This window comes from Cornus florida, unplaced genomic scaffold (genome assembly GCF_030987335.1).
Source record: "Cornus florida cultivar Cherokee Brave unplaced genomic scaffold, ASM3098733v1 CherokeeBrave_3.0.0_Hap2_Chr11, whole genome shotgun sequence".
NCBI lineage: Eukaryota > Viridiplantae > Streptophyta > Magnoliopsida > Cornales > Cornaceae > Cornus > Cornus florida.
This window is the reverse complement of record NW_026775581.1, coordinates 111837429-111859683: the sequence shown is the minus strand read 5'-3', so window position 1 is coordinate 111859683 and position 22255 is coordinate 111837429. Positions and strand designations below refer to the sequence as shown.

Here is a 22255-nt window from a genome sequence, read left to right as displayed (position 1 = left end):
TACAAAAAAAAAAAAAAAAAAATAGGGGGACTTAGATACAAAAATAACAAAATGATCATTTAATCCATATTAGGCATGTGGTGGAACGTCATCCGCCACTTTATTCCCGTTTCCTAAAAAATGTTAAAATGAAGGAGTGAGCATAAACTCAGTAGAAAGTACTTAAGGCATACCTCTTGACACCCCGTGAATCCACACAATAAATAAGGAATATAACCACAATACCACATCATTAATCCGATACTACAAATGAATATTGTGATACCCCCAGATTCCCGAATGCGGGTTGGCCAGGCCCATACCCGAGGATATCAAAATAAATTGATAATAAACGAACACAGAGTACAAAAGAATAAAGAAGAATAAATAAAATGCTAACAAGAAACTAAAATAATAATCTAATAATAAACCTCGGAATATATTTTCATTAATTAATAAACTATTCTGATACAACTGATCCTCCAAAATACAACTCGGGAATCCATACTGTGTGGACCCCTAGAAAATCCAAACTAAACAAATGACAGCAATAACTGTTTAAATCAGGAAACTGAATCATAAAGGAACTCCTATGTAGCATCGGAAGAATGAAGTAGACTGATCCCTGCTCAGCACGAACAACCTCTACTCCTGACGAACACTTGAAAAATAATGGTGGGTCAGACCCACAAATAAGTTCTACTCTACTACAGTCCAAGCAGAAATCCGATACACGTATACATCATAGTCAGTCCAACAGTAACTAATAGTCCGTATATATATATATACACACACTAAAGGAACCTCACTAAACTATAGGGTTGTCTCAACCTGAATAATAGGCAATATGCAAAACGCACATATAGTGGGCATGAATACCTAGACCTACCAGGGTACACAACTGTATTATATCTAGCTACACATCCCTGGCGATATACGCACCCTAACCACTGATCTTGAGACTCAAGCTCATATCATGGCACCATACTTATATATATAAAATCTAGTAACCATCCTATCCAGTATAAATTAATCCTCCATAAGTCATTCAACTTGTTCAGCTGACCTGACTTAAATATAAGTAGGACTTAACATTTTAGTTAATCAATTCCCTTATATAATAAATTAATCCTCCATAAGTCATTCAACTTGTTCAGCTGACCTGACTTGAATATAAGTAGGACTTAACATTTTAGTTAATCCATTCCCTTATATAAAATAGGTAGGACTTAACTGATAAGTTAATCCGTCCCTAGAATTCCACCGTCCCATACCGGTGCATTAAATCACACAATTCAACAATTGATGTAACGATTAAGGAAATACATCAAATAAGGATTCCCCATATCCAATTCATCCTACACATTTAATCTCAATTGTTAAAACATATTAAAAGATTAAATTCATTCGTTTATTTAATAAATTCAAATAGCAAGCATCATTATGATTAAGTCTATTTAAATTTATTTAAACCCAAACCTAGTTCTTATTTAATGTTCAGGAATCCTAGGCATGTTTCTACGTTCCATCATTCCACAGATATGAAATATACATAATTTAAACATATAAAAATTCACACCGGAAATCAAATCAAAATCATGCATTTATCAATTCATAACACAAGAACAGATATGAATCAAATTCATAAAACCTATGTTCTAATCCAATTAAACATGCATAATTATTTAATTTTATGTGTTTAATAAATCCTGAAATTTCCTAGACATGTATAGAAACACGAATCAAAGGGAAAGAGATAGAAGAAGAACTTGCCTTAAACTTTCGGATCGAAAGTTAAACTTCTTCTTCCTTGATCTTCTCTCTACAGGTTTTTTTCCTCCTTCCCTCTCTAACTCTCTCTCTCTCTCTAGAATATATCACATGAATATTTCTAACACCTTTTTACAACCTATAACTATATATTTATAGGCTAAATAAAATAACCCTAACCCTTTTTCCAATCCAAGTCAACTTAAAAAATATATATTAAAATATTAAAAAGGTAGGTAAAATATGTTACGTATATAATTTATGTATATGTTTATTAAATAAATAAATTATACACATTCCATTATTTATTAATGGATTATCCAATAATACTTAAGTTACCATAATATTATAAAGTAACTTAAAACATAACACGTATCAAATCTATGTATATTTTTATTATTTAAATATAAAATATATACATCAGATTAAATATTACTACCCAAGTTACCATATAAGTAATTAATAAATTACTTTCCCTTTTATATATATATTAAAAAGGTAAGTAAAATATGTTACATATATAATTTATGTATATGTTTATTAAATAAATAAATTATACACATTCCATTATTTATTAATGGATTATCCAATAATACTTAAGTTACCATAATATTATAAAGTAAGTTAAAACATAACACGTCTCAAATCTATGTATATTTTTATTATTTAAATATAAAACATATACATCAGATTAAATATTACTACCCAAGTTACTATAAAAGTACTTAATAAATTACTTTCCTTTTTATATATGTATATAATATACATCAATATATATACATACACAACTATTCATGGGTAATAATTCATACACATCCAACCTCCTATCCAAGTAGTCCATGGGACCCAATCGGTTGGCCCATTACTACTAACCATAACCATAAAAGAAAAATAAAATAAAATAATAAAAGAAAAGAAAACATTTAATTTACAATTAATCAAAATACCATTTAAGCACATAACCTAATTAAACAATTAACACATAGACAAATACAAATAATACATAGACACATAATCAAATAATCAAGTAATACCTAATTCAATTAAACACATAAGCAATTAGTCAAATAATCAATTAAATAATTAAAAATACAATTAAAACAAATAAATAAATACTGAGACTATCCTTTTAAAATTAGGGGTATTACAAATATGCCATGCAATGATATGTCATGCCATGCAATGTCACTCTCCATTTTCCAAAACCATTTCCATCTTCATTTTCAAACCATTAGTGAACTCGTCCTATGGCAACTCCATGGCGGCACGAGAGGAGGATTAGTCATTGTCCCTGACCCATGGTAACTTCATGGCGTCATTTGGGGCCCAGGTAACTCAAACACACTAAGGCGATCTCCCTAATCCCCTCTAGGCCTCACTAACGCCGCGGTCCCTAGGCAACTCCTAGGCGACCGGGTTTTTCACAAAAAAATTTCCCAAAATCCATTTCATTTCTTTCAAACCAATTTTTCCCTTTTCTTTCCCAATGAGTGCATGAGTATTTCATACATTTCAATGCCATGCCAATGTAGAAATTTATTCCTTACAAGTCAAACATTTACACTATACATGCCTCATAGAAGATTCATAAATATATATATATATATATTAGGGGTTGGCAAAAAATTCGCGAATCCGTGGATCCGATCTGATCAGTGCGGATTGGATCAATTTGTAGACCCACGGATCTGTGGCAGATTCAAAAAATTTGAATCCGTAGTTCACGAATCAAGCTATTAAAAATCCGATCCGATCCGTAAATCCGATCCGTGGCCGATCCGTAGCAAATATATATATATATATATATATATATATATATATATATATATTAATAATAAAATAATTTTAAAATATAGTAATATACAATTATAAAATCCTATATATATATAACATTACTATTGGGACCACCTCACAAGACTAACTTTACTCGTTCTTCATTCAATCAACTCCTAACCTACCCAAAGAACCAAAGAAGACAAAAAAGAAAAGCTCATCTTCGTTGTCGTCTCCTTCTTTTTCTGATCTTCTCTTCTGGTCTTCCTCTCTTCTTCTGATCTTCTCTGTCGTCTCCTCCTCCACAACACTATCAGTATCTTCATCATTTGTTGACCTGAGTTCACCCTAGGCCGCAACAACGACACATTCATCGTCTAGATTTATACATTTCCGGTGAGTTCATAAAGTTTATTCTCTTCTCTTATTATGATTTAAATGTGTTGTGATTTTCTGGTTAAATATTGAAGTTCTTTATTTTGTTTTCTTTTTAAAAAAAATAAAAAAAAATCCAATAATTTCAAATTCGACTCTTTTTCTTCGTTTTAAATTCCTTTCTGTTTGCTTTGTTTCATCAGTATCTTTGAATTCATTTCTTTTCTTTTTGTTTTCTTTAATTTTTTTATTCCAATAATTTCATCACTTGATTATTGATTTTTATTAAAACGAGATATGTAATTGGAATATGAATCTGTAGCTTTGTTTCATCAGTAACTAATTAATTGTTTTATGCTTATGCAGATGTGACTAAGGTTTGAGGAGATTCATGGAGTTAAACACCTATTATACATCTAAATTAGTTTAATTTATGTTATATTATATTGGTGAAATTGGAAAATTTCAGTCCGCGGATTGGATCCGATCCGATCCGTCATTTCACGGATCCAATCCGATCCGATCTGTGGGCTAACGAATTGGTGACGGATTCAGAATCTCCCAATCCGTTGTGAGCGGATCGGATTAGAATTGATGCCTAATCTGATCCGTGGCCACCCCTAATATATATCACACTTCTAAATCACCAAATTCAACACTTAACATACAATAAGCATGGAATTTATCATTTAGGCATGCTTTCTCATACAACATCAACTAACACATATAAACATATACTTCATTTTGAACAATTAAGTCATACTAAAGGAAAAAAAAAAAAAAAAAAAACAACAACACAAATTAGCATGCTATGCAACAAATCAAGTAGAAATTCACCACAGTGCAAGAAATTGTGCATTAAGAAACCCTACCTCAAAGAAGGAGAAAAACCCCCAAATTTTGTGCCCTAATTTCGAAATCCCTAGAGTTTGTCAAATAAGGAATTGTTTACACCCACACGTAGATCTCGCCGTGCTCTCCGATTTGCCGCAAATGGCATCCAAAAATACCACTTGGTGAGGGAGAAATTAAGGAGTGAAGTTTGTGTGAAAAAGAAAAGAAAAAGAAAAATAGAGAAAGAGAGAGAGAAGCAGCGTGAGAGATATGAGAGAAAATGGATCTGTAATGACCCTATGTCATTAAAATGCTTAATAAACAGGTGGGTCCCACTAACTAATAATATATATATATATATATATTCATTAACATTACAATAGTGGTGGGTCTCACCACTTAAAAAAAATCTTTCTCTTTTTAATTTTATACATATATACATACATCATTTAAATCACAACCACACACATCATTTAAACAATATAATTATGCCAAAAATAAATGTACATGACTTGCAATGGACCCAAAATAAAATCTCCATACCCAATAATTCCGGTAGCGGGTCCCCCCAGGGACCGTCCGGCCCTAAAAATGAAAAAATGCCGAAATGACAACCCTTGCATTTCAAAGAGTCCTGAACTCAATGAAATACCCCAATCAACTCTCGGGCACACACCACGGTGTCTGATATGTAAAACGAGAAAAGACGAAAATGCCCTTACAACGACAAAAATTCCAGAAAATGAAAAATGGTGAAAAATGGAAACATTACTGTAGTTGTTGATATTCTTCCACACCTGGTGAATCGTTTTCCCCCATGTGTGATGATTCTTTAATTAAAGCTCCATCTGTTGTGGCTGCATGACTTGACGAAATAAATGATAATGAGTGTCCAACAGACTCATTAACGTCAAAGTCAAATCCACTCATCTTCTTTGATTGTTTTTTTCTTTTTTGCCTTTTTCTACTTCTTTGGCACAATGTGAATGCCATTTATTACTATACTTCAAGATCTGCCAGCAACATTCTAATTTAAATTCACTGCATGTTTGTCTACGAAACAGGTTTTTAGTTGTTATCATCTACACGAAAAAAATTAACAAAAAATTAAAAGTCAAACTGTTTAAAATATTTACGAGTTATATTTAAACAATAAATAACTCACCATATCATCGGTGCTGAAGCTGTTGGGATGATTCATTTCGATGTTAGTCATTCACCTAGAAAATTTGCTAATTTTTTGTTGGATGGTGGATCAACGATTCATCAAAGCTCCTAAATTTCGAGAAGTTCGAACTCCAAGATATTGTACATAACGTTCCAGGATTCGCTCCCATAACTTCCTCTTACTTTGGTTTACCCTCATAATCGTATCGGAGATAATGGACATCCACGCCTAACATAAAGTCTCATTTTCGGCCTTGGACCAATTTAGATTTCGGATAATCGGTTTTTGTGTCAAAGATTGTGAGTTACTTGATTGTGGAACATTAGTACCACAATACAGATGAGAAGGTTGCGATGGTTAATGAGAAGGAAATTGAGATTCTCCTCCATAATAATTAGAATGTAGTTTTAACTGTGAGGCCAATTGATATTGTTTTCGGAAAATTGTAAAACTCGTCATTTGACAAGTTGAATTGGGTGTTGTAATAATATGGATGTTGAAGATTCATGGAATCGAAATGAGTTTGAAAATAATAGTTAACATTGAGAAAGTAGAAGAAGAAATAACTTGAATGGTAGTTAAATAATAGAGATGGGTTAGATGTGAAGAATGATGGAAGGAGTTCGGGTATTTATAAAAGAGAAATGATTTTTTAATTTTTAATTTTTTAATTTGTTTTTTGAAAAAAGTTAAAAAAAAAATGATTTTTTAAACTTTTTTTTTTTTAAAAAAAAAAAAAAAAATTATAGCCGTTAAGGCACTATTTGTGTTAGGCAAACAGTGCCTTAATGGCCAAATGCACTGTTTGTGGCAGAAATTTAAAGCAAAAAAAAAAAAAAAATTAAAAAGGGTTTTTAAATTTATTTTTGGCCCAAATCAATTTTTTTTTTTTTGAACAAACAGTGCTTAAAAAATATATTTTTTATTTAATGAATTTTATTTTATTTTATTTTTAAAAAAGCTTAAGATCACCCATTTTTTAATTTTTTCCAAAAATACCTGTTACGCTGTGTTTGGATAGATAGAGGAGAAAAGAAATGAAATGATAGTATTAGTTAGGAGATAAAATAAAAGAAAATAAAGGATAGTAATAATTTCTATTCGTGTTTGGATAGATAGGGAAATAAAGGATAGTTATTTTTGTCTGGATAAGATAGAAGAGAGAAAAGAAAAGAAAGGATAATGGTCAAATTATTGTCTTACCCTTTCATAACCACTTCACACATTTTTTGTATAATGATTTGTAGAGACTACTTTTGGTATTACGAATTAATCACTTATTCCACTATCATTTCTCTCCCTATCTTCTCAAATTAGGAAAGAAAGCAAATGAGGGATCGGGAGAGATAGCTATCCTTCCCTATCTCTCTCTATCCTCTTTTTTCTCTCTACTAAAACCATTCAAACACACTCTCACTTTATCCTTTATTTTTTTTTCTCTCCTTATCTCTCCAAATCAACCCTACCAAATACACCTTAAGGCCTTATGGCCCGTTGCTGCCAAATATCAAAGGCAAAAACAAGACTCCTCCAAAACCACGTTGTTTTGTCAAACAAAAATAAATAAAATAAAAAAATTAAACAATTGGGCTTGGGCTCACGGTATTTCACGAGCCAATCCGCGAGGCAATGTGGGCCCGCCCAATTTCCGCGAGCCCTCTGCGGTGCATTTGGAAGCCCAAATCGCAAAAAAAAAAAGCCCTTTGGCTAAGGGGCTGCGGATGCTCTTAACCTTAAACACCTACTATTAAAAATTTATCAATTAGGTCATGATTAAAAATAATAATGTTGAGCTACTACGTATTTGAAAATTTTCCAATCCTTAAAATGGCTTAATCCAATCCAATTAACCCCTAGAAAAAATATAACTGCATAATGCATTGCACAAATGGCTGAAGATATTTGTGGCAGCACTGGCCAATCAGGCATTAAATTTCAAATGATTTTAATATATAATTTCTTACGGTGAGAGAAAAACTTTAGAAATGCAATATCATGCAAGTTAACGACTCCGTGACACCATTCAGTACCAGTCCGATCTTTAGATTCGGAAGGATCGGGTTGTGTCGATTAGATTCTGTAAGTCATCGTTTCCTCTCTTTTCTGATTATTATATATATATATATAAGCATATATACGAACTTTGATAGCTGGAAAATTCTGTTGTTGTGATTTCGAATTAGGGTTTTACTTGATGGTTTTGTCCGAAACTAGAGAAGACCGTCTTGTATAGTGCTGAATTATTTGTTTCAACTACATTCTCTTGTAGTTTTGTTGAAAATTTTGTGTGCTGTTTGTTCCCTGAGAAAATTCGAAGAATCTGGCTACACGAAGGCTAATCAGGGTCCTAATTCTGGGGAATAAAGAAGTATTTAGTTTGATTTGGGTTCAAATGGTAAAATTAATATAATTGTCTATGCGATAGATTATAATGAGTAAAATTGGTCTTCTATCTTCTTTAATTAGGTCAATCAGCTGATAAGTGGAAGTATTTAAAATTTAAAATTAATTTAACTATTATAAACAAATTCTAGCTAGAAACAACTAATTCATGTACTCCTGTAATTAAAATATAGAAACCTTGATAAGCGTAATTCTATTCCATGCATGATATGTGCAGTGCAACCAAAATTCAAGGTATTGTCCCACCTCATTCTAAAATTGTCTTGTTCTTCCAATTAATGACTGGGCTTCCAACAGTAGTATCGGAGTGTAAAAACTCGTGGTTCAGTTAAGAGTACTGCTACAAAAGCGAATAGGTTTTTGTAGTTATGGCAATAGAAAGAGTCCAACAAGACTCGTCAGCTTTCCAAAACAATAAAAACACTTTCCTAGATGTGTATGGCAATCATTAATTGCCACATCAAGTCGGTTGTATAGTTGGGTAAAAGTAGTCGTATAAGGAAGAGAGAAGAAAAAGATGAAAATAGAGACCATGGCAGCCATTGTTGTGAGTCTAAAGTTAACTGCCATAGCTAGAATGGAGAAGCCAATGCAATTGGTAATTGTATTTATAAGCATAAAAACTAATTCTCAAGGTCCTCGTCCACATGCACGCGCACGCACACAGAGAATGGGTAGTAACAGCCATGACATCAAGCTTTTTGACTATATAGCATGCTATTTTAGGATGAAGATGGATTATTGATCCATTCACCATATAAAATGGAGTTTTTAAGTCTTGTCAAAGATTTTCTCTCCTCTCCCATTCTGCTGCATCTTTCTCATGTCCATACTTCCTTTGTCCAGTTCCTTTTCATGTCCATTAAAGTAAACCAACTGTATATATATTAAGTCAATGAATCCCTTTTTTCAGGAATTAATTAAATTTGATTTATAAATCACTAGAATGGACACATATCCTCTTCGGAAACATATTCTTCCTAGTTTTTTAATAAGCAACTTATGTGGAACTATGACAGACACGTTTACTTTTCAATGACAAATCTTTCCTTGACTAGTTCATTCTTTAGAACTCTTTAAAATACTATAGATACTGCCAAATGATTGGAGTTTGTTTCACCCCCACCATAGCTACATTGTGGTTCTCTTGGGGAAAAAAGAAAAAGAAAAAGATGCATGTAGTAGCTAGTTTCCAAAAGGTGTTAAACCTTAGGCTTATTAATAAAGTTTTCAGTAGTGGGATTTGAACCCACACTCTCTCATGAGAACTAGAACTTGAGTCTGGCGCCTTAGACCACTCAGCCATCCTGACCATATGCTTAATATATATATATTCTCTATTTGTATGAAAGAGAGATGAAAATAAGTAGTAATTAAGAAATTTGAATAGGAGATATGAAATCAAGCTTCATTTAAGGGAATCACATTAAGCTTGATAGAGTTATGAATTAATGGAGTGCGTTTGTTCATTGTCCCATTTCATTTGAAATTTATGTGTTTGACAGAAGTATAAAAATTGATATTTCTAAATCAGAAATGCTAACTATTCAATTTATGCAAAAATGATATTGTCAATTGGTGTAATACACAATGTCGCTCACGAATGGGCCTTATAGTGTCAAATGTCATAAAAGGCGTGTCCTTCCCTCACTAGACACCAATTGATTTTCAGATGAGATGGCACGGCCAGATCCAACAGATATTATGTAGAGAATATGGCATGGGGAGTTGAAAGAACTTCACTTTGATCTACTAACATGAGTTGTGTTAGCCCCAACTTTCACCATTTCTCCTGAAACCAATTGCCAATTGGTGTTAGATAGGGCTTTAGTCTTGAATTTAAACCTTGTCTTCGCGACGATCAGTCCACTACCAATTGGTGTTAGATAGGGCTTCAGTCTTGAATTTAAACCTTGTCTTCGTGACGGTAGGTACACCAGCCGCACAACTTACTAAGAGTGAACTTTTGGACCAACGGGCAAGTGACCCAATGGTATCAGACCCTTTACTTCCCAAAGGGAGATCAGGGGTTCGAGCCTCAGTAGAGGCATAGGTGTACTGTGTGAGTACCAAAAAAAAAAAAAAAATTGGCTACCTTGCCAACAAGTTGGATTCAGGTCAACTGAACCCTTTTTCTTGACCCAAACCAAACTCTTTTGTTTAATGGATCAAATAACCAAAACACAACCTAAATCAAAATTAAATCAAAGTGACTCAATCGATATAACTATTTAATTATTTCTAAGCATGTTGGGAATCACAATTAATTAATAGCCATTACCGTCAATTTTCAGCAAGTAAAAAAGAGAATCAGATAAATGAGAAAACAAAAGCTGTGTTTTAGAAATGTACGTGGAATAATTTGAAAATTGGAGATTAGACTGCATCTTATGGGCTTATTGAGAATCCACTATTATTATTATTACCTCCAAAAGGGGGAAAGTCAGGGGAGGCATCAATGAATGCAAACTTCTGATATGCTGCACAAAAATTAATTTAAGGATGGTACAGATTATTAATCCAAGCTATTTAGCATGCTAAGTACCATCTAGATTATCACTCCACAATGATCTCATCAGAACCTTATTGATATCTTTGATGACTTTTTTAGGGAGCATGAAAATAGGACTCCAATAAACTTGCATGGCAAACATACACAACTTTAGAGGTACAAGATTGGATTTAGCTGTAATTTAGCTTTCATAAGGACCTGAATGGACTACACCTTTGAAATTGAATAAAATTGCAACATTGAAGAAATTAGCCACTTCAGGATTGTCATTGCATTCAACTTGTGCCTAAGATTTGAAGGCTTCTAATTTTGAGGTAATGTTTCTGAATTCATGCCACATAAATTACATAATGCAATTGTATGATAAAATGGAATGATCTCATTTTCATAGCCCCGGAACTTTATTTATTTCTACAATTACTCAAGCCATTAAAGATTGACATAATATAAAGCATTGAGGATTCGAAAATCTTAAATGAAAAGTGAAATTTTATTTAGTAGTTTCCCAGGAACATTTATTTAGCAGCATCTGCTAGTTGCTTTAGACACCACTTCAGGGATTTCTAGTTCCTGAACACACCAACAAAATCAACTACACGAGACCCAACGTATAATGCCCCATTCTGCTCCTGAACCACACTGATTGATTTATTGTTATATTGCGCGGCGAAAGATACAATTTCCACTGTGCCATAAGCATTGATCCTATAACCTTGAGGCAAAGTAACCTGCTGTTGATTTATTTCATTTACTGCCACCCAAAATTCTCCGGTTGTAGCTGCCCTCTTAATTTTAATTGAATTTCCAGGAAACTTTATGAAAACTTCTGTTGTATTGGCTTTCACACCTGTAAGCAATACTTGTAAATTCTTTTGGCATTTAACTCACAAGCAAACAAAAATGAGCTATCTGTACTAACTGCTGGTCCTCCTGTCCCAGTAAGCCCTCTTAGCAACACCATCACTTGTTTACTGAACGGGTCATATTTCATAAATCTTCTGGTTGAGTCGGGTTTGAAATTTGGCCGCGTGGAATTTCTGCACAAATAAATTTTACTAGTTTAAGTACACTCATTTTTGCACAATTAATTTAGGATCAGTCTAGGAAAATGGATTTAATAAGTACCTTAGCTCGTATGTTGTACTAGCGTCTGCGAAATAAACGATCCCGTTGTTTAGATCAACATCCACACCACTGGTGAATTTGAATGGCAAGCCTTCTGCGCTGGTAGCAAGTCGGGTTGCTAACCTAGTGACTACATGGTTAATATACAAAAAAATAAAACATGAACCAAAAGCATCAATGATCTTAAATAAATAATCCAACTCTATTTATATAGTAGGAAGACCAGAAAACAGTTCTGTTTAATTAGTAGCTTTATTAGTTTTAATTGCCATTTTGGACTTCAATTCCTGTATACACTAACAATGTTAGCAGACAGAGACTGTAATGCACCAGCATACTCTTGAACTTCACTAACTGATGTAGCGCCATATTCAGCATCAAGAGCCACTGCCGTTGCCCCTGCGGGCATGGTAAGTAAGTGTAGGCTGCAGTTTTTGGATGTTCATTGCTATCCAAAAGTCTCCCAACATGGTTGTCTTAATTTTATCAGGATTTCCCTCGGAGGTTTACTAATACTTACTGCAGAATTATCTTCTGGACCTTTGATCCAAAATCTGAAGAACTCTACTCGTGATTAGCTCAGTCACAAGGAGAAATGTGTCGTCTTTGCTAACTGCCACCCCTGTTGCTCTAAAAGTACGAAAATTTAGGGAATGGTAAAGTCGTTCTTCATTTAATGGAAACCACATTAGGTAATGATCCTTTTATATTAAATCAAGCTTGATGGAGTTACAAATTAATGGAATGTGTATGTTGTTGTCCAATTTCATTTGAATCTATGTGTTTGACAAAAGTATAAAAATGTATTGATTCTCAATATATATATATATATATATATATTTTCTATTGATGGTACCACCAATAAATTATAGTTCTAGAATCAAACCAACATTTATTAATCTCAGGACGTAACTTTATGAACATAAATCATATTAATCTCAGAGAAATTTATTAATTCATATTCATATTTTAAATGTTGGCAATAAGCAAGCCAATATTTATTAATAGCAGTTTCCAGTAGTACCAAGGGGTTTAATAATAAAACAAACCTGACTTGACTTTATAATCTGGGGACTTGTTTGAAGCCCTATACAGGACTCAACACACCAACAAAGTTCTTAATCAGAGACCCTATATATAACGTCCCAAGACGCTCTTGAACTTCAGTGATTAAATCATTGCCATATTGTGCGTCAAGAGTCACATTTTGCACAACATTGCCAAATTCATTGATCCTTTGCCCTGTTCGCACCGCAGTTTGTGCAGGCTGTTGTTGCAGGACATTCGCTGCCACCCAAAAGTCTCCTGATGTGGTCCTCTTGATGATACCTGGTCCAGGTAAGTTCAATAAAATTTCTGCTGTATTGGCTTTGGGGCCTTTGAGCCAATACTTTTGAATTCTATTGCCCTTAAATTCTGAAACAAGGACAAATCCTCCATTTCTACCAACTGCCACCCCAGTTGCAAAGGCGAGGCCCCTTAGCAACACTGTAACTTGTTTTGTGTTCGGATCATATTTCATCAGCCTTCCTGTTGCATCACCACTCTGAATTGCCTGTTGAATTTCTCTGCAAGTTGATTTATTATTATTATTATTATTATTATTATTATTATTTTAATTCAGTAAGATTCTCTACAAGGGACTTGGATGCTCTCCAATCCTATAGAATATTTTTGCTTATACATGTCTGCATTTTATGAAATATAAATATGAATACTGGATATAGATATGAAATCATGCGTAAAGATAAACTGATGTATGTAAAGTCTTACTTGTTCATAACTCATAAGCATGTGTATATAAAAACATAATACGAAAAATCATCGTAGAATAAATTTGTAAGAGATCCTTGGCTTCCGTTATAGAGGATCTTCTACTCTCTACCTTTACCTTACATTGTTAAGTCTAATGGGACTTGGATCCAGTGCTAAAAAGAGTTATGAACTCCGTCACGGTAAAGATTGCATCCTCAAATAATTAGAGTGGACCATCATAGGTGAAACTCACTTAGTGGTCCAATCTTCACCGTTGGTGGAGTACATAATCCTCTCTAAGTCATTACAACTGATTACTTGGGTGGGTAAGGATCAACTCCTTGTACATGTACTTTATCCAATCTTAATTCATAAAAGATTGTCACCAATTCATAAGATATAACACATACATATACTTACATATATATATATATACCTCAAAGAGTAGACGGTGTTTGCATCTGCAAAGTAGACGATTCCAGTTGGGTCAATGTCCAAACCGGTGAGGAAGCGAAAGGGCACCCCCTCTGCACTAGTGGCAAGTTGGGTTGCAAGCCTTCCATTAGTTCCGGCCACCATGAGACCATAATAAGCATCCGTTATATAGAGCTCACCAGTTCGATAGTTGAATCCCAACCCAAGTGGCCTCCCACAGAGAGGTCCCATATCTGGGTTACTCGTCCCATCACACACTGCCTTGGACCTGAATTAAGAACATGTGCACATTATATAATCCAAGTTCCGATAAGATGCACAAGAATTAAACCTTAATTAATTTCCAATGTCATTTGAATTAGTTTGTATTTTGTTATTTAAGAAAAAAATGATGCGATACTTCACTCTCACTGATTTAGTCGTATTAGTCTAACAAATTACAAGATTATTATTATTGTAACGGTTGTTGTGAAATGATCATATATTTGGACCATACCTACATAAAGACTTGATCATTAATTTTGCCATGCGAAATGTATAAACTATACCTATTTGGTGTGTCGAATGCATAATCGATAAAAGTGTTGGTGGGCGGCCCTTGATACTTGACAATTCGACCATCGGAGATACCAACGTAAGGTCCTCCACCAAACAGGTCGAAGGCGGAGGATACGGGACCTATACTTGTTGATGGCAGTTGGAGCTTGTTGAAGGCTGGGTAGAAAAGACCCATAGAAAAGGGGAGACAAATAACAAGAATGAAAATAGATAGCATGGCTACAGCTTTAAAACTCAATATAACTGCCATATTTTGAATGAAGAACCAAGGTTACCCACGCAAGTACTTATAGGCATTGCATAGCATGGCTATTGAGTTATGGAGTTGCCAGAAAATCTGGGGTTCTATTATATACGTAGAGCAGAGAGTATGGGGTATTATTATATATATTATTTTAGAGATTTTTTTTCCCCTCCTTTTTAATTGAAGTTCGTAGGATTTTTTAATGTTGATTTAAGTTTGTGTTTGTGCTCTTACTCAGTAAGTGTAGTCTTATATATATAAACTTGGATCCTTTTCAGTGTGTGGCTAACTTTACATCGCTTATATAATAACTACATTATATTTCTTATACATAACAATTTTTTCATGTATGTGTTACACTAACGATACACTAGCAACTCAAGGCCAAGTGATAGTCACAATTGTTGGTTAGAAAATCAATTAAGTAGCCCTTGCAATGTGCAACAAATTTCAAAAGCTATGCACTTATTGGAGGAAGTTTACATGCCTAGACAGCTAGACATGTATAGTTGACCATTCTGAAACTATGTTATGGGCAGCAGTGTTAGCATAGGCCAATCCCATTTCAAAAAGCTACTTTGTTTTTTAAAGCCCTCGGTCAAAAAATAAATAAATAATTATTTACTTTTTATTTTTTAAATAATATATTTCACATCTTTTCGTACATGTCACGACATTTAAATTTTAATCGAATCCGAAGGAGTATTAAATATTCCCAATCAATACAAACCACAAGTTCAAAGCATTCATTAGATTAAGACATATTCATGTAGATCCATAGAACATCATCTTTTTGTTTTTGTTTTTACCTTTGTTTTATTAGGTCAGTTCAAGCTCTCTAATATCACATTAAATATCTTCTTCTTCTTTTTTGTTGGAGTTGCTTTGGTTTATATATATATATTTTCTTTAAAAAGTCAAAAATGTAAGTTCATACTTTCCAAACACAGCTTTGTTCCCATATTGTAACATCCATTATCGAGTTTCGCAAAAGGTTGTTATAGATATTATTTTGGAAGAACAAAAAGGTTTACGAAGCCATTTTGTTATGCACAAAGAAACGACGACGTGCTTCTGTTGATAAAGTATAGCAACTAGAGTGACAAATTCGTAACTAAAAACGATATTGCATCAACATTGTTTTGACATACAACTTTACAATCAAGCACTTTCCTTTCAATTTTTAAAATTTTTGATCCTAAAATATAAAAAATACTTGCTTGTAGCAAATTTGAGAATAAAATAAATCTAATATGAACGTAACAAAAAAATTATTTTAAATTAATATTAATATTAATAATAATACATAATAAATATGCATTATATAAAAAGTAATTATTAAGAAGGATAATATGACCCCAAAAAGCAGTGCCAGTGAGTAAAGATTGGAACATTCCTGCTGGGGAACTGTTTTGAAAACAGTGAGTCTTGAATGCACAATAGAATACTCCCACTCTGATCAGTGAAGTTGAAGAATATGTTGCTGCATTGTATAATTGAAACCATTGTTCAATGTGTTACAGGCAAATGTTTTGATGGAGCCTATCTTGAAGTTCAATAAAGCTGTTACACCTCTTAAAACGGCACAAACAACATAAGGGCGAATCAAAGATGTCTGCAGAGGAAAAATGGTGATAAATAATAACCGCAGAATAAGATTTAAAAGAAAAGAAAAGAAAAGAAAAGAAAAAAGAAGTCATTATCAATGAATGACATGCAGTAAATCAAAACCCAAAATGGGTTGTTACTCTGTTTTATATGTACCTCTGGTTTTGCATGCACTTTAAGCATGGATTTTGTACTAATATCAGACATTTTGTATGTCGGAATAGGATGAAGCCCACTAAAAATGCGGAGGGAGATTGAAAAAAATTGAATGAAACTACACTGAAAAATGATTGGGGAATGATGCGTAAACGTGTGATTTTGATTGATGAATTAAGTAGAGATCAGTAGAGTACTTACTCTATGTTTGTCCTAGGGCTTCATAGAGACGGTCTCTTCCAACGCTGACGGTTGGCATGACGGCGAACTTCACCGGTTTTGTTTTTGTGGCGATTGATGGTGATACGGGCTTTGTACTTTGTAGGCGGTATACGGTAATACGGGGAATTTTTTTTAAAAATTTTCAAATTTATTTATATATCTTTTTATTTTCTTTTACAATAATTAACCACTTGCGTTCCCGATAATTTGTACATAAATTTTGGAGAAGTAGAAGAAGAGCTTTCTTATTTATGACAACTCATCTCTTGAATCTCTTAATAAATAAAAATACAATAGATCATAACTCTCAAAAAAGTTATTTACAAATAATGTAGAATAATTTTTAATAGTGATTTTTTCTCCGGTAAATGGTTGTTTTTGAAATAAAATAGATGAAATATGATGCTAATAAAATGACATGATCCCTATACAACAACAAAAAAGGCAAAATTACAATTTTTAGATTAAAAAAAAAAAATCCAAAAATTTCCTCAACTATTTAGGTCAATTATATTAATTATAATTTCATTCTATTTTTTCTATCTAGTTAATTTTAATTTTTATCAACTTTTAACATTTTCACCCAATGTGGCAAATATTCAAATCGAACCGTGGATGGCGTAGCTCATTTATTGAGTAAGAAAAGAAGACTACAACAACCAGATGTTGACTTGGAGTGGTGCGTCTAGCCCTCATGGCTGTTGCAAGCACTTCTTCGTGATTGTATTTTTCTTCTTCTTTATTGAAAGTTGGTTTGTTTGTTGAAAAATAATAATAAATAAATAAATCCGAACCGGACGCGGTATATTTTTTGTATGTGTTTCGGGCTACGAATGATTGGAGGAGACCAAGTGGCATGGTCCATGGAACCTCATTTAGGTCCACAATTAACGCTAGGCCCTCCAATCAGGCGACTAAAAGTTCGCCGGCCTTTGGACCCAAGCCCGAACCAAGAAACTTGTAGAAGGCACGTGGGAAGCAGATATTATATACAACACACTTCACATCTAAACCCTAGCACCATCAACCAAAAACCCCTGTCTACTTTGTGCTTCTCGTTAGAGGAAGAAAGTATTAGAGGAGAGAGATGGGAAGCGATAATGAAGCAGAGAAGTCGGCGCAGAAGGAGAAAGAGAATAAGAAGTTGTTAGCTTTGGCCCCCATTGCCAAACCCCTTGCTGGAAAAAAGCTCTCTAAGCGAACCCTCAAACTCGTCCGCCGAGGTATCTATACATTTTTGTCTATATATATATATATATATATATATATATATATATATATGTTTCTGTAATTATATTGACCTGGTCGTCTTCTTTCAGCTGCCGAACACAAATGCCTGAAGAGAGGAGTCAAAGAAGTTGTCAAAAGTATTCGGCGTGGTAACAAAGGGTCAGTCAGTTTGAGTTTTTGCTTCATTGCATTGCGTTAGCATCAATATTTGAATTTTTTTTTTTTTTTTTTTAATTATGTGAAACTGTGATAAACCCATTAGTTCGTATGTTCTTTAATACGACTAACTTAGATACAAGTCTTCGCAAAACGAGGGATATTGATTTCTGTTCGACCTTGTGAGTTTATTTAGGTAAGCCTTGTTGAAAATGAAATAGCAAACTACAAAGTTTGGTGACTTTGTTTTAGTTTCTCTCTGATCGTAAAATTTTCAATTTTATTTGAGATTTTGAATAAAACCCCAAAAGATGCTCAATTTCGATTGCCCAGCAGCTCATTTTAGATTGCCCAGCAGCTCATTTTAGATTGCTGTTTGGAGATTTAGGAATTTGACATGTTTCAGTATTTTTTGTTATTATTGGATTTTTTTTTTTTTTTTTGGTGGTAGATAACTATGATTGGCATTATCTTTGCATATTTGAGTGGCTTTTTTAGTACGAATATCTGATGTTGGGGTATATATGAGCTACAGGTTGATGGTAAGAATGATGTGGTTTGAGGTAGTGCTAGATCCCGATGACTTGGGAAAAGAGTGGGTAAATAGATTTTCCCAAACTAACGAATATAAGGGAACCGACTACATCAATGTGGATGAGCCAACATAAACCAAGATAATGGAACAACGGTTATCTGGACTGCGATGGAGGAAGCAGGTGTGAAGTGATAACTACATCACTGAATCGGTGAAAGCATGCCCGAGGTGACTACTTCAGCCCATATAAAGATTGTAGAAAGCCATGACTACTTCTCCCCTAGAGTATAGATTCTTGATAGGATCACCACCCTGCATCTTGGCCTGAAAACAGGAAAATTGCAATACCCCCTTTATTTTCATTTTTGCAATCCTTCCCGAAATTACGCTATCGATCAAATGCTATTTTTGGCCTCTTTCTGAAGCATCAAGAAAGAGAGTTGGAACACGGTCTCATAAGGCTTAGTCTTACTTCTCCGTCTAGAAAGGAAATAAGACTTCCATATTTAAGTTGAACTCAGAGTGAGCCCTTTTTCGAAGTAGACGAACCAGCCAGAAACATAAGGAGACGGAGAATGGGCGTTTTAGGGTGGGTCCCTTAGCGAAGAAGTCGGTAAGCCAAGCCCTCCTGCCGAATACTTTCTTTCTTATGGATGAGCTTGTCTGCTTGTACGTCTTAGTTTGAAGGATTTTTCAATTCTGGGGGCTTTGGTTGTAGATAAATTAAAATTGTAGATGGGGACATTTCATTATGTATGCGCTAATGTTGTTGTGTCAAATTTATCTGATGACTGCAATTTATCAAATTCAGATGAATTAGCTTTCCTTAATATCTTATTTAAAAGACTTCTTCCCCTCAATCAACAAAGAGAATCGAACACATTAACTACCCCTCCTTCAGAAGCATGCCAGCACTTAACCACTGTGCCGTAAAAGCTTTGTCCTCCTATCAAAAGTAATGTTAGGAAAGTTAATTTGCGACAAAGTCAAAGCTTGGCCTCTTAAAGAAAAATAATGTTAGAAAAGCTTTCTAATATAAAGTTAAAGAGGCTAAACTAATATTGAATGGAAATTGTTGTTTTGTCATAATGATTAGTAGGCAGAACCATATAAAACAAAGTATGTCACTAAAAGTATTGATATACAGACCCTTAGAATTTTTAGAAGATTATTTGAGATCTATCTTCAAATGATATTGGCAGAAATGTCTCAGTTACTTGATTTCCTAACTTTTACATACATAGTAGATGTGAAAGGACAAATCTTTGGTATGGCATGTTTATTGAATTTGAAAATCCCATTTTTAGTCATCTAGAAGATTTTATGTTACTTGGAATGGATTTTATATTGTGATTAGTCGAATTACTAACGTTCCAAAATTATGCAGGGTTGATGTTCTTGTTGCCAATGAAGTGATTGTTCTAAATGTTAATTAATTTGTTAGGTGTTGATTTTAATTTTTCTTGAGCTTATCATCTAGCTTATGTGGCATGTGCTCAATTCTAAAGATCTCTTCCCCAGGATTGCTTTTGAAGTTGAAAATGAATGTTGTTTAACTTCTCATGTTTTCTCTGAATGCAGATTATGTGTCATAGCAGGGAACATATCTCCTATTGATGTCATCACTCATGTTCCAGTCTTATGTGAGGAGTCTGAAATACCCTACATATACGTTTCCTCAAAAGAAGTGAGTTGATTTCTCCGCCCCTCCCCTTGTTGTCTTCATCTTTTTTTTTCCTCCTCTTGCTTTTTATCTAGAGCATCTTAAGGATGAGTTTCACCATATCATTTCATTAATGTCATCCTGCTTTATTTGCTCAATGTATGAAATAAGTTCACTTCAGTTTTCTTAACATTTCATCGAGTCCATCAACATGCATGTTTATTATCTTTGGGTTAAGTTCAGTGGTTTGATTAAAATGATTCCATTTACTATTATTATTATTACTACTTTTGTCCATGGTGATTGTTCATGTCATGTCATGTCATGTCATGTCATGTCATCGTTGTAGAGAACTCTGTCCTTGAGTTATGTTACAATATTTGTATATGAAGAAGGCTACTGTGCTCCTATTAAACAAAGAAGTTTGCATGCCCCGTGCCAACATATATGTCCAGATTTTCCATCAAAATAAATTTATATGGGTCATAGGGCTTAGTTTTTGAATTTCAGGAGGGGTAAACTTGCTTATTCATTTGCCGACTTGAACTTAATCCTGGATTTGTTACACATTTATAACGGAGTATGAGCTGGGCTTATGTTTTCATTATTTACAGATAAGATTTTGACCAAATTCATCTCCGTCTGTTGCATAGTTTCAAAGCCGTACTGGACATCAACAAAAAAAAAAAACATAGGGCTAGCCCAATGCACCAGACTCACGCCACTGCGGGGTCTGGGGAGGGTTAGATTGTTTAACTGGTTGACTATTCAAGCAAAATAATTATAATTTATTCAATTTACATTGAGGTTTCTGTTAATCATAAAGGTGGCCTTCAAAGTAATCTGCTTCATTTTCTAGTCAAGCATGCATTAGTGACAAGCATTCAGGTGTAGGCACTCACTTATGGTAGTTTAGGTACAATATATGTTTTAGTGCCATTGCTCATAAGTGGTGATGGTGAGAACATAATGGACTGCTTTCTTCAGGATCTTGCAAATGCAGGAGCCACGAAAAGGCCGACGTGCTGTGTTCTGGTGCTAACCAAGCCTACCAAGGGGGAATTAGGCCAGGAGGAACAAGAAAAACTGAAGGCAGATTATACCCAAGTTGTATCAGATGTGTCCGAACTTGCTTCCTCTATGTTTTGAAGGACAACAAAAACTATGGTATCTGTGCTTTTTTTTCTAAATGATGTACTTTGTTTTGGTTTGAGATGCCATGTGGTTATTATATAACATGCAGTTAGGTTGCTTTATTTATTTATATGTGCTTGGTATAACATATCAACCCATGCCCAGTTCTTATGGTTCATGTATGTCTTTCCTACTAAAGAGCAAGTTGGTTATCCAATTCTCTTCCAAATTTGTGGGTTCAAGTTATAGTCTCGTTCTCATCTCAGAATTGACTTTTGTTACAGCCGTATGGCCCGTATAAAAGGATTGCAGTTTATCTGAACATCATTCCATTTACTATACTATAATCTTTTTACATTTGAAAGCCAAAGGAGCCATATGTGAATCCGACTATTGCCTGATAAATTCAAGGTTTTCCCATTATGCTGAAGACTCAAATTTTGGTTACCGTGTACCAGTTTGAAGAGAGCCTCGCTTTTGATACATTTTCTTTAACCCAGGAAGAGTCTGAGTGGAAAAGATTCTGCTTTCTTGGTAGGTTAATAATAATAATGAAAAAGGGTACCTTGTGCTCAAATCCTCATTTTGCTCAGCTTACCAGCATTCTCGATTAACAGAAT

At 33.9% G+C, this 22255-nt stretch overlaps 3 protein-coding genes across 3 annotated transcripts; 1 reads left to right on the top strand and 2 right to left on the bottom strand.

The window, feature by feature from the left end:
• Window positions 1-11377: 11377 nt before the first annotated feature.
• Window positions 11378-12348, bottom strand: LOC132281862 (protein STRICTOSIDINE SYNTHASE-LIKE 11-like). The gene is made up of 4 exons (XM_059783525.1): window positions 12270-12348; window positions 11940-12069; window positions 11703-11851; window positions 11378-11661 (listed from the first exon to the last, which is right to left on the bottom strand). The coding sequence occupies exons 1-4, from the start codon at window positions 12346-12348 to the stop codon at window positions 11378-11380; spliced, it is 642 nt and encodes a 213-aa protein (XP_059639508.1).
• A 610-nt stretch (window positions 12349-12958) lies between these two features.
• LOC132281861 (strictosidine synthase-like) lies at window positions 12959-14959 on the bottom strand. Its single transcript, XM_059783523.1, has 3 exons — window positions 14678-14959; window positions 14131-14397; window positions 12959-13507 (listed from the first exon to the last, which is right to left on the bottom strand). The coding sequence occupies exons 1-3, from the start codon at window positions 14935-14937 to the stop codon at window positions 13027-13029; spliced, it is 1008 nt and encodes a 335-aa protein (XP_059639506.1). The 5' UTR covers window positions 14938-14959; the 3' UTR covers window positions 12959-13026.
• A 2955-nt stretch (window positions 14960-17914) lies between these two features.
• On the top strand, window positions 17915-21864 carry LOC132282538 (H/ACA ribonucleoprotein complex subunit 2-like protein). Its single transcript, XM_059784258.1, has 4 exons — window positions 17915-18140; window positions 18237-18306; window positions 20420-20525; window positions 21489-21864. Exons 1-4 carry the CDS (start codon window positions 18005-18007, stop codon window positions 21648-21650), a joined length of 474 nt encoding a protein of 157 aa, XP_059640241.1. The 5' UTR covers window positions 17915-18004; the 3' UTR covers window positions 21651-21864.
• Window positions 21865-22255: the final 391 nt, after the last annotated feature.

Excerpts from the sequence above, each read along its gene's own strand:
- LOC132281862 (XM_059783525.1), bottom strand. The coding sequence starts at position 12,348 with ATGCCCGCAGGGGCAACGGCAGTGGCTCTTGATGCTGAATATGGCGCT. Across the intron at positions 12,070-12,269 it reads TGAAGTTCAAGAGTATGCTG|TCACTAGGTTAGCAACCCGA; the intron begins GTGCATTACAGT and ends TTAACCATGTAG. Across the intron at positions 11,852-11,939 it reads AGTACAACATACGAGCTAAG|AAATTCCACGCGGCCAAATT; the intron begins GTACTTATTAAA and ends TTATTTGTGCAG.
- LOC132281861 (XM_059783523.1), bottom strand. The coding sequence starts at position 14,937 with ATGGCAGTTATATTGAGTTTTAAAGCTGTAGCCATGCTATCTATTTTC. Across the intron at positions 14,398-14,677 it reads GCATTCGACACACCAAATAG|GTCCAAGGCAGTGTGTGATG; the intron begins GTATAGTTTATA and ends TTCTTAATTCAG. Across the intron at positions 13,508-14,130 it reads AACACCGTCTACTCTTTGAG|AGAAATTCAACAGGCAATTC; the intron begins GTATATATATAT and ends ATCAACTTGCAG.
- LOC132282538 (XM_059784258.1), top strand. The coding sequence starts at position 18,005 with ATGGGAAGCGATAATGAAGCAGAGAAGTCGGCGCAGAAGGAGAAAGAG. Across the intron at positions 18,141-18,236 it reads CCTCAAACTCGTCCGCCGAG|CTGCCGAACACAAATGCCTG; the intron begins GTATCTATACAT and ends GTCTTCTTTCAG. Across the intron at positions 20,526-21,488 it reads TATACGTTTCCTCAAAAGAA|GATCTTGCAAATGCAGGAGC; the intron begins GTGAGTTGATTT and ends TGCTTTCTTCAG.